Source organism: Sinohyriopsis cumingii, chromosome 6, assembly GCF_028554795.1.
Source record: "Sinohyriopsis cumingii isolate HCF-2022 chromosome 6, ASM2855479v2, whole genome shotgun sequence".
NCBI classification, from domain to species: Eukaryota; Metazoa; Mollusca; class Bivalvia; order Unionida; family Unionidae; genus Sinohyriopsis; species Sinohyriopsis cumingii.
Genome location: NC_142966.1, coordinates 16910047 through 16923990, shown reverse-complemented (window position 1 = coordinate 16923990; position 13944 = coordinate 16910047). Strand labels below are relative to the sequence as shown.

Genomic DNA, 13944 nt, shown 5'->3' with positions numbered 1-13944 from the left:
ATTACATACAAATGAGTACATGGAGATAGGTGTAGACCATTACATACAAATGAGTACATGGACAGAGGTATAGACCATTACATACAAATGAGTACACGGGGAGAGTTGTAGACCATTACATACAAAAGGGTACATGGAGAGAGGTATAGACCATTACATACAAATGAGTACATGGAGAGAGGTGTAGACCATTACATACAAATGAGCACACGGAGAAAGATGTAAACATTACATACTAAAGGGGTGCATGGAGAGAGGTGTAAACCATTACATATAAAAGAGGTATACGAGACAGGTGACGATCATTACACGTCTTTATACTATTATTCTAACCACGAGATATAACACGGTTATGTACAGAAAAATATCTGGAAATAGATGGTGTCAGCGATAAGGGTATTTTCTAACAAAAATGCATACTTGGAATTTTCACTAACTTACTACACAGGATTAAAAGGTACTGAAATGAAATATCTTGTACTGCGAAACACACACACACACACACACACACACACACACACACACACACACCGCATGACAAACAGAGAGGAATTGCTGTTGTTGTTGTTGTTGTTGTGGGGTTTAACGCCATTTTTCAGCACACGATAGGCTATGCATGGCGGCCAGTATTAATGGTGGAGGAAGAACCCGGGAAAACCCCGAGAAGAACCACCGACCCACGAGAAGCTACTGGCAAGCTTTCTCACATACCCACATTGGCCGAATCCTGGACTCGAACCCACGCAGACAGAGGTGAGAGAGAGGAATTGCATCCTATATAATACTTTATACGACCGTGAGCCTCGCTCATTACGAATTAGTGTATTTAGACTTGTGTGTGTATGAGAGAGAGAGAGAGAGAGAGAGAGAGAGAGAGAGAGAGAGATTAACTAAAGGAAAATGTTAACGAAAAGAAAAAAAAAAACTACCCAATGCTATCTTTATTTAAAACACGTTTCCCAAATGTTCAAGCGTCTGCTACTGCGTGAATGTGGAACAACACACAATCAAATTGGTATTGACTATAAAAAACATATTCATCAAAAGTCGGCATACAATATAAGTAAGATCAGCAGTTAGTGTGTACTGTAATGCAATCACTATAGCACAAACATGATTACACAGTGATAATGGAGTTTTGAACAAATCCGATACACAGGATGCATACAACTGTACTCTGCTTCTGAATTGTGGAATATGAGATAATAACTTACCTGTGAGAGAGGCCGCGACTTGAATCAAAGACAGCATTTAACAATAAAGACAAATCCTCCGGACGGAAAGATAATCCGGGTGTCTCATTACCAACTTTTCTAGAAGGGAGGAATCTTGTCAGATAACGTTCTAGACGATCTTTTCACACACACGAGCACCAGCACCTCGACTATAGAAGTCTTGTATTTTGTACACACTCACCGGTATATCATTAGCGATATCAATATATCACAAGCGTTTCGCACAATGACATACAAGCCATGGATTCCAAGCTGACGACTACACTATCCACTCTAGCTGCAATCAACAAATATGTATCTGTCGGAAATTGCTCGAAACTCGCGAACGGGGACAAAAGTAACTTCCTAATGAGATTTTTGAAGGTAGACGGGCAGAAACAAATGTCAAGGGTACCTATTGTCGTCCGAAATCATGAAAAGGCTAGAGATAAAATCCCTACTTCGTTGTAGTTTATCATATGTGTACCAGCATGGCAACACCAGGAACAAACTATATAAGAGACCTTCATTGATTAATCTCAGGTGTGACTTAAGCTGTATGTGCAAAAATCTATATTCCCAGTTCTATGCACAAGTATATCAAAAAAGGTGTGTGCCAAAAACAATCCAAAGGTACACAGCTGTTGTGTAATTTACGAATAATGCATGTTACAGGTGTCAGATTTTTTGTCTGATTTAAGGTTGATATATAAAATGTTATTCAAGCTATTCTAAGTAGACAGGACATTTGATAGTGAAGCAATAAAGTTGTCGAGTTGTTAGTACCGAAGCTTGCCAATAGATCGTTTTTGATGATACCCGAGAGAACAATATCAGAACGGCGAGCAATACTATATTCTTCTTGTTTGATTGGGGATTGGGGTGAGATGATATCGATATATCATAGCTTTTACATATCTAGTTATAAATGGAACAGTTTCATTCCCCAATATATAATGCACGCATCATACAGCTCAGCCAACATTTTACTGTTAGAAAATATAAACCATGATGCTGATCCCTTTTTGAAATAAGAAGTCGGGAAAGTGAGAGTGGATATCCTAATTCTGGTTATAAAATAATAAACGGGAGGAACATGATGCTCAGTTTCGTGCCATTTACGTGATAAAAGGATTACTTCAGAAATAATAATCCCCACGTGCAATCATATCACATTTTAATTTGGAAGTATCGATTGAAAACTTACAAACTTGGAAAATATAACAACAAATTAACTATTGAGCTAAATTTTAATATTGGTACCTCTTGTAAAAGTTAGTATTCATAGCTTAGGTCTTTGCATCTCATAAACACTCTTACATTTTATTTTAATTTAATATACCTATACTAAATCTTTACCGAGTTTGCCCAATATCAATTTTGTGTGGATATTTGATTGCAGGGACATTCAAGTCGATATTAAAACGAGTTGATGATTTATGGACGTCCAAGTCGTACTGTTAAAACGAGTTGATGATTTATGAACGTCAAAGTCGTACTATTAAAACGAGTTGATGATTTATGAACGTCAAAGTCGTACTATTAAAACGAGTTGATGATTTATGGACGTCCAAGTCGTACTGTTACAATAAGTTGGTGATTTATGGACGTCCAAGTCGTACTATTAAAACGAGTTGATGATTTATGGACGTACAAGTCGTACTATTAGAACGAGTTGATGATTTATGGACGTCCAAGTTGTACTATTAAAACAAGTTGATGATTTATGGACGTCCCAGTCGTACTATTAAAACGAGTTGATAATTTATGGCCGTCCAAGTCGTACTATTAAAATAAATTAATGAAGTAAGTGTTCTAGCTTATACATCTTTCAGAATCTTTAGGAACGGAAATCAACTGTCATATGGATGCTTAATGTCAGAAGGCTAAAGACATAATACCTAACACGTGGTCTCCAGGTGCAGAATAATAAGAATGTTCAGTCAATACATCACGCCACAGTATGTTAACATAAGTCATATTTTTATGTAGTTTTATCAAAACCCATTAAGCAAGGTTTAATTCCGTTTACTTCAGAGGAAACATGACAACTTAAATATAAGGTTCGGAATTGAATTTTATAAACATCAACTCCCGGATCTCATGAAATATTAAACCCACTGTACTTAGTTTTAATACAGCTTTTAATGCAACTCGGTTTTGGATAGAACGGGTAACAAAACTGTTTCCGATCATTAACAGATAGTCTATAAAACATCGGCGATATCTATCCCTGTAACATGAACTATGTACCATATTCCCAAATGTGAGTTTCAGTTGCGTCTGCATAAATTATTTGTGACAACTCATGACAACTAAGCTGTGCTCATGCGAGAAGCTATTAAATTTCCCATGATATTTAAGCGTAAAAGGGTAGTTAATAATGGGATTATTTATGAAGAGTAATATTTATCTTTCATCAAAATATGGCAACGAGTGCATATGAAAAGGTGAGTGTGTTAACTGCAAAACACATTAAACCGTTGCTAGTAAATAATACGAGCCTGATTTTACACAGTGGGTGTGGATTAGCTGTCTGGAATTAGTCCGACAAATCAGCCTCCAAACCTATGCTGATATTAACTGACGGTTTGCGAGCCCCCGCCCCCCCCCCCCCCCCCCCGCACAGTGTGACCCAAAGTTAATACATACTACTTAGCGACTGTTGCTGATTAGCAATATCCAGGCGGGTCTATCTGGCTATGAGGTCTGAAATTCAGAGGATTAAATTATTAAATTATATACAAGAACGCAATGATTATCTGATAGTTCAAGTTCTGGATAATATTTGTTTAATTTAGTAAGATGTTATCTTGTCGTGATATTTCTGTCATGGACACAGCTCATGGTTGGTGCACACATTGCTATGGGTGAGAGAACAGAGGTCACGAAGTATGAATACACTACAAAGTTTATCAAAGTTTGAGATATTCCGGTGGATCCGTAAACTTTCTGCATCGCCATCTTCTCACCTGCTTGTGTTGGCGCTTAAGTATATTTAACGATATTAGTACATCAGCACATTCGAGGACCTGGGGTTCGTTCCGAACACTATTCTTTTGGACATGCGTTTTAGGATTATTTTGGATTTAATTAGAGTATGTAAGTTCCTCTTAAATTTTAATTCTATAACTTTGAGAAATACGTTTTTTGTTAAGTTTTACACCAGTTGCTGGTTTTTCTTCTTTATTTTAATTAGTTTCAGCCTATATAGTCTTAACACTTATTACAGTGATATATTTCATAGCTTTAGTAAGCATAGATGGCGTTGTCAATTTCAGAAAGGTAACGAAGAAGTCTCCAATGCCAGGTGGTGATCACCACAAACGCAACACTCACACGCAATCTAGCTGAATTGCGTGCTTAAGTACAGTTAAGTACACGCCCTGAACCATCTAAGAGTTTTCAAGACGGGTTATCGCGAACTAAAACCTTTCCAAGTTGAATAAAATGATGACGCATTCAGTGGTGAACTAAGGTTAAGTGGCGCCCTGGGCGACGATGATGGCCCCGCCAACGATTTTCTGCAATGTAATTTTTATCAGCTGTTTTGGTGCCCCATAACCTCTAGCGCCCTGGGCAGCCGCCCCGTCCCAGACCCCTAGTTAATACGCTACAGGATATAGTTCTACTTAAATCGTGTTATAATGAAAATTCATTTACGGTAGCAATATTTTCATTGACGGGCTATGGGCGCTTAATTGATACGTAATTTGCATGTTTGTGTGATGTAGCAATAGACAGTGAAGTCATTATGTTTAGAAATAAACGCTTACATAAGGGTACTTTCACTTGGTACTGTCCACCACCCATCAAAACATTTAAACATATGGTCTATTATTCATCGTAAACTAGACTGTATGTCAGCCCATGATGATAATTTTGATATGATTGCAAAAAGTGAAACCCATTTTGAAGACAGTGCACAAGATAATGATCTTATCATTGAAGGATTTCATAAAGCAGTCAGACATGACAGACTCAATCGTGAAGGTGGGTTATGGTCTATATAATCAACAAGTTAATCTTCCGAACGCGGATGGAACTCTTAGATAAAACTAAAGGTTTATACATGGAAGGTTTTGCAACGCGTTGTAATTATTTGATACGCGTAGTTAATAGACTTCCACCAGCTTGACTGAGTTTCTTGGATTCCTTAAATAACACTGGTCAACAGTGAAATCATTACTGACTTGAAAAGGCCCTAATCTGTAGTATTTTGGTGTGCCGAACACGAATATAACCGTGAAAAATTTGTATTGGCTCTCGTTTTGAAGATATTCATATACCTCATTTTCTATGTTTCACTGTGTAAATTTCTCCAGTAGGACTGCAGCAACATCCGGAATAATGATGTAACATTGCATAATACCATCATGCTCACATCATCCACAGTTGATTGCATCATTTTCTGATGCAATGCAATACTAATGCCATGCGGCTGCTGAAGTAAGTTGACGTCAGCAGTGTACTATACATGTGTAGGCCTATTATACTAATGCCAGGCGGCTGCTGAAGCTGACGTAAGCAGTGTACTATATAAAGCCCAATCAGATAGGTTCAGCATTTAAAATATTTTAGACGTTGTGCGAGACAGTTCAAGCTACTGTTACATAAAACTTATTATTTTATCCATTTACGTACAATAAAGAACAGTAATGCCTCGAAAGTGTGTTAATACCGCGGACAATTTTTGCTATATTTGTGGGGAAGTGACATTTGCCAACCAGAAGAAAAGTATCAATTCTCAAGTGAAGAAGGCATATCATCTTTACTTCGGATGCAAGGTTGGTGACCAAGACAAGCCTTGGGCTCCGCATATATGCTGTGCTACATGTACAACACAGCTTTCACAGTGGTTGAATTGCAAAAGGTCATCAATGCCGTTTGCAGTCCCAATGGTGTGGAGAGAGCCAAGCAACCACCTAAATGACTGTTACTTCTGCTTGGTTCCTCCTCTTTCCGGCGGAATAACGAAGCGAAAGAAGTCGAGAATAGTCTACCCAAACATTCCGTCTGCATTGAGACCAGTTCCACATGGTGAGGGACTTCCTATTCCAGAACCTCCAGCAGAATATTCTCTTGATTCATCTGACGAAGACAAAGGTGAGTCGACCTGTTCTTCTCCTGGTCCATCAGCATGCAGTGATCCAGATTTTCACTGTGGTGCATCATCAACCCCACACAGAATAACACAGGAAGAACTAAATGACCTGATTCGTGATTTGGACTTATCAAAGAACAAGGCAGAATTGCTAGGATCAAGACTCCAACAATGGAATCTTCTAGAAGAAGATGTCACAATTACTGCATATCGAAAGCGCCACCAGCAATTGGAGCCTTTCTTCAGAAAGGAAAGTAATCTGATATTCTGTTCCGATATTGAGGGCCTCATGAATGCTTTAAAAATCACTCATGACCCACAAGAATGGAGACTATTTGTGGACTCTTCGAAACTGAGTCTCAAGGCTGTGCTTTTGCACAATGGAAACATTCTTCCATCTATTCCAATAGCGTATGCTGTCCACATGAAAGAGACATACGATAACTTAAGGCAGCTACTGAATTCCATTGAGTATAACAAGTACAGCTGGCACCTCTGTGGTGATTTGAAGGTAGTTGCCCTTTTAATGGGACTGCAGCAAGGATATACAAAATACATGTGTTTCTTATGCGAGTGGGATAGCCGAGCAAGGGAAATGCACTACATGAGGAAGGAATGGACTCACAGGCAGAATGTAGCCATTGGAGAGAAGAATATCCAACACCCAGCTCTGGTTGAGGCTCAGAAAATCTTGCTACCACCCCTTCACATCAAACTAGGTTTGATGAAGAACTTCGTGAAAGCCATTGACCGGACTTTGCCAGCATTCCGATACCTGCATGAAAAATTCCCTCGACTCAGCGAAGCAAAGATTAAAGAGGGAGTTTTTGTGGGTCCTCAGATTCGAGAGCTTTTCAAAGATGACCGATTCAACAACTTGCTGGAAGGTGACGCGAAACAAGCATGGAATGCTTTTCGCCTAGTTTCTACAAACTTCCTCGGAAATGTTAGGGCAGAAAACTATAAGGAACTAGTAGAAGACATGTTGATGAAGTATAAGAAACTTGGCTGCAATATGTCTCTAAAGATTCACTTCCTTCATTCCCATTTGGATTTCTTTCCTAGCAACTGTGGTATTGTTAGTGATGAACACGGCGAACGTTTTCATCAAGATATCGCAACAATGGAACAAAGATACCAGGGAAAATGGTCCACTACAATGCTGGCTGACTACTGCTGGACACTCCTCAGAGATGCTCCCGAACAGCTGTACAAGAGACAGGCGAAGAAATCTAAGATGTAGTCAATGACTTGATTTTTTATAGGTAGGCTATTACAGTTGACCTTTTACTATTGGAATGCATTTAGTTATGTAAACATTAATTTCTTGCAGATTACAAAAAACTAGAGCCAATTTTGCAATTTGACTGTCATATTCGTGTTCAGCACATAAAAATTGATAAGAATTGACTAATTTTATTTCAGTAACATGACTTTTGTAAAAATTTGTTGTCCAGTGTAATACTATCAATCCAGTTAAAATAGTGGTTTGAGCCAAGACAAATTGCAACACAAATGAAATCAGTTGCATTCAAACTGGAAGGGTGTATGGAAGCACATATGAAAAATCCCAAGTTTCATGGTGGGAAAGTTGATTAATTAGTTATACTTAATTCACTAATACATTATCGGTCACAGTTATGTTGATAATGCAGTTTATCAAATACACGTGGAACATACCATCTTGTGTGATAGTCATTGGAAAGCTTCATTAACATTCCATTACAGTTTATATTTTGTTCATAGCATCCAAAGTGCCACAGTTATGAAAATGTCTGTGCTTAATTTTTTTTACCGCAAAACGCCGTAAACAATTTTTCTAATGATGATTATTGTCCTGTATGTTACTTTTCTTTCGATTGTTGTTCATTTGTTGATGCTATGATATATGAAATGTGCACTAAATCACTATATCAGTTCCTTTCAGGAAAATATAAAGTAGCAGATATCCAAGTTAAGATGGAAAAGTGTCTATTCTGTAAGAAACAAGTGCGAAATGAAAAGCCCACCGTAACTTGAGGTGGAAATGGTTGTGCTGTGACAAATAAGGCCAAGGAAGCAAGAGGAGAAAATATACAAGTAACAGACGGTTAGTTCGGAAACCCAGAATGTCATCGACGTAATCTTGACACCGGCAGATCCAAAACGCGTGTAGTAGAAATCGTTTGACAAAGTTTACGATTGATGAAACAAGCAGAAAGTGAACACATATGTCCAAAGAATCAATGTTCTCTTTCAGGAAGACTGTTTTGCAGTATGAAAGCTAAACTTTACGGGATCACTTCTAAAAGGAGAAGCATTGATACCTTTTCCTTAAGAATAACAGATTTTTATGAGTCCGTAAAGACAGTATGTAGATATAGAGGTTGTTGTTGTTGTTGTTATTGGATTTTACGCCATTTTTCAGCACACGATAGGCCACTCAAGGCATCCAGTATTAATGGTGGAGGAAGAACCCGGGAAAATACCGGAAAGAACCTACCCACGAGAAGCTACTGGCAAGCTTTTTCACATACCCACATTGGCCGAATCCTAGACTCGAACCCAAGCAGACAGAGGTGAGAATATAGTGATCCGTAACGGAGAGCGCTTTAGACCACTCGGCCACTTGGGGCCCAGAAAGAGGAGGTGAACGGACTGAAAACAGTTTTAGCAAGGATTACGCCAGCCATTCACGCTTCAGATGCCATCAGACGTGAATTGTTAATTTAAAAACTTGAAAACAGATGCCAGAGCCTCAACTTTCCTCCCAAAAGGTGCTAAGTCATAGAAATCAAAAGGTGACAGACACCAGAATATGTTAAAAGAGAAACATTTTTAAATTTCATCCAGAATGTACAGTAGAAAGACGAGGAACAGCCAACTATTAAAGATCTCATGAAGTCGATGGACGGTATGGTTAAAAATAATGGCATTGTTTTAAATGAATGTTAAACAATACGTTTGGAACATTTAGGAGATAACGTTGTGTAATGTATATGTAATTCAATTATTTGCTTGTTAGTTTTAATTTTTTAATTCTGTTACATGCTATTGTAATGTAATATTGTTTACGGGATTTGACATTGTCCAGAAATTCAGCAGTTTTGTTTAATCTGTTTATTTTTCATTGATAAACACCTAATATTAGAAACACTGTGTCTGGTTTCTGACCTTGATTCAGAACAAGTGACAGTTCTGGTAAACAACCTTTATTAAAAATTCTTTCTCAGAGTAAGAATTATTAAGATGAGTCAAAGTCATACCTGGACGACGTGATAATTATCATGTAACACACTTCTATTCCTTCTGGAAGGGTGAACTTTTGACCCCCATCCGGGAATCTGTTTTGCGTTTTAGTTAGGCTTATAACTGAATTTATGATAAGAATTCAATCAGTCGTGGGTGAACACTTGAAAAGTCAATTTTTGTGTGTGTTGTGTCCAGTTTGGGCTAATTATTTTATTTTCTTCAAATTATTTGAATTCAATCGATTCTTTTCCCTGGAAATACATAAGTGCCCCTACAAAATTGTTGGAAAAGACAGTCACTGAAATTTATACGGAATTCAAAACTGGAATAATATTTTCTGCGATTCAAGAAGAAATTGTTGACATAACATCACTTCGTAGGTTACAACGGACGTCATAGTTTTCCAATTTGGATTTCATTGGAACTGGAACTCAGTTTCATTCAGATTTTTTATTACTAGGACTTCTTTTTTTAATTCTTGGATTATTTTTGGATTTGATTCGTAAAACCGTTAAGTTCTTTTTCCTATTTTTCACCTGATATTCTAGGTAAATAAATTATTTGTTAAATTTTACAAAGCTTGTTGTCTTCACTCTTTTCTGTTACTTTTTGTTAAAGCCTAGGCTCGTAACAATTATTATAACTGACATAAATGACAAGTCTAATGTTGTAACATTCAAACCAATCGCTGCAAAATTATTTTATTAACAACCACCGTAACTCAATGAAGACCCTGAAGTAGAAAAAGTGAAAATAAAAGAGACTACTACACAAGTTTTTAAAGAAAGGCATTAAGGCAGTTTCCACAGATAGCAATGGATATCCTGTATAAAAGCTATCTACCTGAATCACATAGAAGTTTTTTTGAAGATCTTGTTTCTTGGTAATCATGTTGACATGAAAGCATCATTCCTGGGCCAGGCTTTGATGCTGGCAACAAGGTCATGTGTTTCGACAGTTCACCTATACACTGGACTCAATGTTCAGTCACACCTTTACTTCGGCTCGAGGTTTCAAATTGATAGTTTCCATAACCATTTTGCTATTCTTATACAGAAGTTTAAAGATTTAAACGTATTGTAGCAGTTGTTCACGGCATTCAACTACCTAGAAATGCATAAATGGCACACGATTTATGGACAACAATGTGGACCTTAATTTAGTAACACTGGATGGCAAGAACACATTCCTTGGAATGGGTATAATTGCTACCATACCACCAGAGATAATAAGAAGGTCTCTTGCCAGGGTACAAGCAACTGAAAGTGACATGCGTGATGTGTGTGTGTGTGTGTGTGTGTGTGTGTGTTAAATAATAAATGTCCGTTTACATGGGAAGGACCCTATCATGGCATATGCTGATTTACTAGCCACAGAAGGATGTAAGTGTGACAGATCCAATATCACCTTTTTATCTACAATGTAAAGTCACATGGCTTCTCAAGTCCCTGCGGCCATTATCACCTGGTATGATGAAGGCAGTTCGTCAAAGGGAACACCCGGGCAAGTCATCATTTACACTTTACCCATGACAGACATGGATCTGAAGATGGAGTCATTTCGAGGTTAAATGGTTTGCATATTCTTATGAGCTTTCTTGGAGTTATTGGACAATCTTGGCAGGCTTCTCTTCTGCCTGAAGATGTAGATGCCAGACCTATATTTGGACAAATGTTAAATGTAAAGCCATCGCAAGAGGTACTCGTGCACAGTTTCTTATAGTCACCGAGTTTCGTGCATTGTTTGTTCATTATTCTTTCAAGGTTCATCTACGTATTGAGGTTCAACAAGCGGCAAAAGAAAACGAATCTGTGTTTTGGAACTGATGACTCGAGCGATAGGTACACCATATATGACATGGCAAAATTTGAAGAGGAAAACAAAGACAGTGGTAATCACACTAAGATTTTTAAAACAAATGATGATTTTCACCAAAACTTGATCAACATTGGAGAAATCTACCACACTAGCCCTTGTTTGCATGTCTAATGACCAATACGGAGAATGACTGGACAGTCTCCGTTACTTCTCCAGATAATACGACGCAACTGTGAAGTAGATTATGGTACCTTTAGAAGTAATTGTACAACAATTTAGAATGTTCAAATGCCTCTGGGTGCTGTAGAAGCGAAACTTGGTTCAACTTCCCACATCCAACATTGGAAGAAGACGATGAATTTGACAAAATCGATCTGCTTGATGGTCTGTTACTAAAATTATATTCAAGAACATGACAAACATAAGGGCATTGACTCAGACTAAGATAGTTACCATAATATTTAAAGTACACTCACAGAGATATATAAACTATATAACAGTTGTTTACAGAATTAAAAAAGCCAAAAACAACAACAAAACAACAAACAAACAAATGATTTTGGTCAAGTCGACAAAGAACTTGATTTAGGACAAGGTCAGCTACAAAATATAATGTTACATAACCCATAGCAAATAATGAATAAAAAAATAACTAACAATACAGATTAAATACACATAACACTGATATCATGGAGATGCCGTTATCTAAAGTCATCTTACAAAGAAATGGCTTTACCAAAGAAATAAAAACTAACACGAAAAAGACTTATTGTGAGATGAAACTATTTCTGAGATCGGGAATGTTTTAACGGGTGATTACATTCTACTTGTTGATTTTGTTCGAAATGCGTGCTCTGTGCAGGTATTGTTTAATTTCAATGCACGGAAGATGCATCTACACAAAAGGGTCTTCCCAGGGACTTTAAACAGGAACGAAAGAGAGCGCAAAACGACAGTTTAGTATATGAGACAAAATCAACTAGAAATAAGCATATTAAGAAATAAACAGTTGCTTAAATAATAACCTTTGATACCAACACAGAGAACAGAAAAAAGATGCAACCATATTGATACCGCCTAGTACTGATAAACAGCGAATATGGACAAAGGGAGCTAAGCCAGATGTTAACTGAAACGTATTTTGTATATAATGAACTCTCCAGGTCGTACTGAATAGTTTCCTAATTTTTAAGGTAGAAGGCATGAACCCAATTATCATAAGCCTAGCATTTATAAATTCACACAGAAGCTAAATCTGTAATGTGGTTTTGATTTACTTTGAGTTAGCCCTGAAAAATAGGTTGGCTTATTTGGTAACTGCCTGTGACAGTTAAACTAGCACTGGAGATCAAATGAGTAACTTGGGCTGCTAAATGAGGTAAATATCTAAAAATCTTGATGGTTGAGGGGTGATGAAAAATATGCTAATTTGTTATAGTACTAGTGAACCTTATTCATGCTTAAAGCACATACTGATTCTTCTTTTAGATGCTTTGTCACAGGAAAATATTCAAAATAGCTCTTTGCTGTAAAAATGAATGTAAAAAAGGGGTTGGTGGCAGTGTTGGTTCAGTTTAAAAGCCACCAGTTGCATAAAGAATTAACCTGATTGCCGCAGTCAAAATCTCACATGCATGCTTTCTACAAAAATCATTAATTTGTTTTTATTTGTATCTTCAGTGTAAAATTATTCTCATTTTTCTGCAGTAGGTCACTGTCGGATGAAACTTCACCAGATAAACTGTCCAGTGAGACCTCAAGGCCGGATAAGAGGTCAAGCAAAGGAAGCAGTTGCTCCAGAGACCTCTCTGGGGCCTAGCAACTCAATGAAATGACGACTACTATATATTGTTGCGGGTGGTTTGATATAATGCAAAGGGAAGGCAATAGACGTGGTGAAAATGTACAGAAACGAAGTTGATCCGGAGTGGAGAGGGGGCAAGGCGAAATTTAAATAAACCGTCTTTTTAAATCTGCAAAATTTAGTGCAGTGACTTTTTTCTGTAAAAAAAAATGAATGATGTATCTGATTGGCCATCTGTTTAGAAACACAGAGAAATTGTATTATATAAGGAAATATAATCACACGGAAAATATTTATACTTACACTCAATAACATTCTACTTTAATAGACTATTACTCGAACATGTAATGACAAACTCCATTATCTTTTACACAATTTTTTTTTCTTCCCCTTTTTCTTTTATTTTGACTTCAGTGTCAGCTAGAATCAGACTGAATTAACAACCATATACAGATTTTCCAAGGCAGTTTAACCATAATGCAAATCGCAGCTTAAGTCAAATTTTAAAATTATTTACTGCTACCAGCGCCGAACAAAATATTTCCTAGCCTCCAACATCGATGACATCTGCGTCCCTCTGATCCTTGTTTAAAGATAGTCGTCTAGATTATTTTTGTGTCATTACGTAGAAACATCGTGTGCAAGTTCATCATACATTTCCTTCAATGCTTGGGGATAAATCTGATGCGATCCGGGACTCTGAGTGGCCGAGTGGTCTAAAGCGCTCACCATTCTGGATCACTGCCATCTTACTGCTGTCTGCGTGAGTTCGA

At 37.4% G+C, this 13944-nt stretch overlaps 1 protein-coding gene across 3 annotated transcripts in view; it reads right to left on the bottom strand.

Moving 5' to 3' along the window:
* LOC149796430 (uncharacterized) overlaps positions 1-1644 on the bottom strand; it is a 108188-nt gene extending 106544 nt beyond the window's left edge. For all 3 annotated transcript variants that reach the window (XM_089961096.1, XM_089961097.1, XM_089961098.1), the window contains exon 1: positions 1215-1644. In XM_089961096.1, coding sequence (XP_089817222.1) covers positions 1215-1251 — 37 coding nt within the window. In that variant the 5' untranslated portion in view covers positions 1252-1644. The remainder of the gene's footprint in view (positions 1-1214) is intronic.
* Between the last annotated feature and the right edge of the window lie 12300 nt (positions 1645-13944).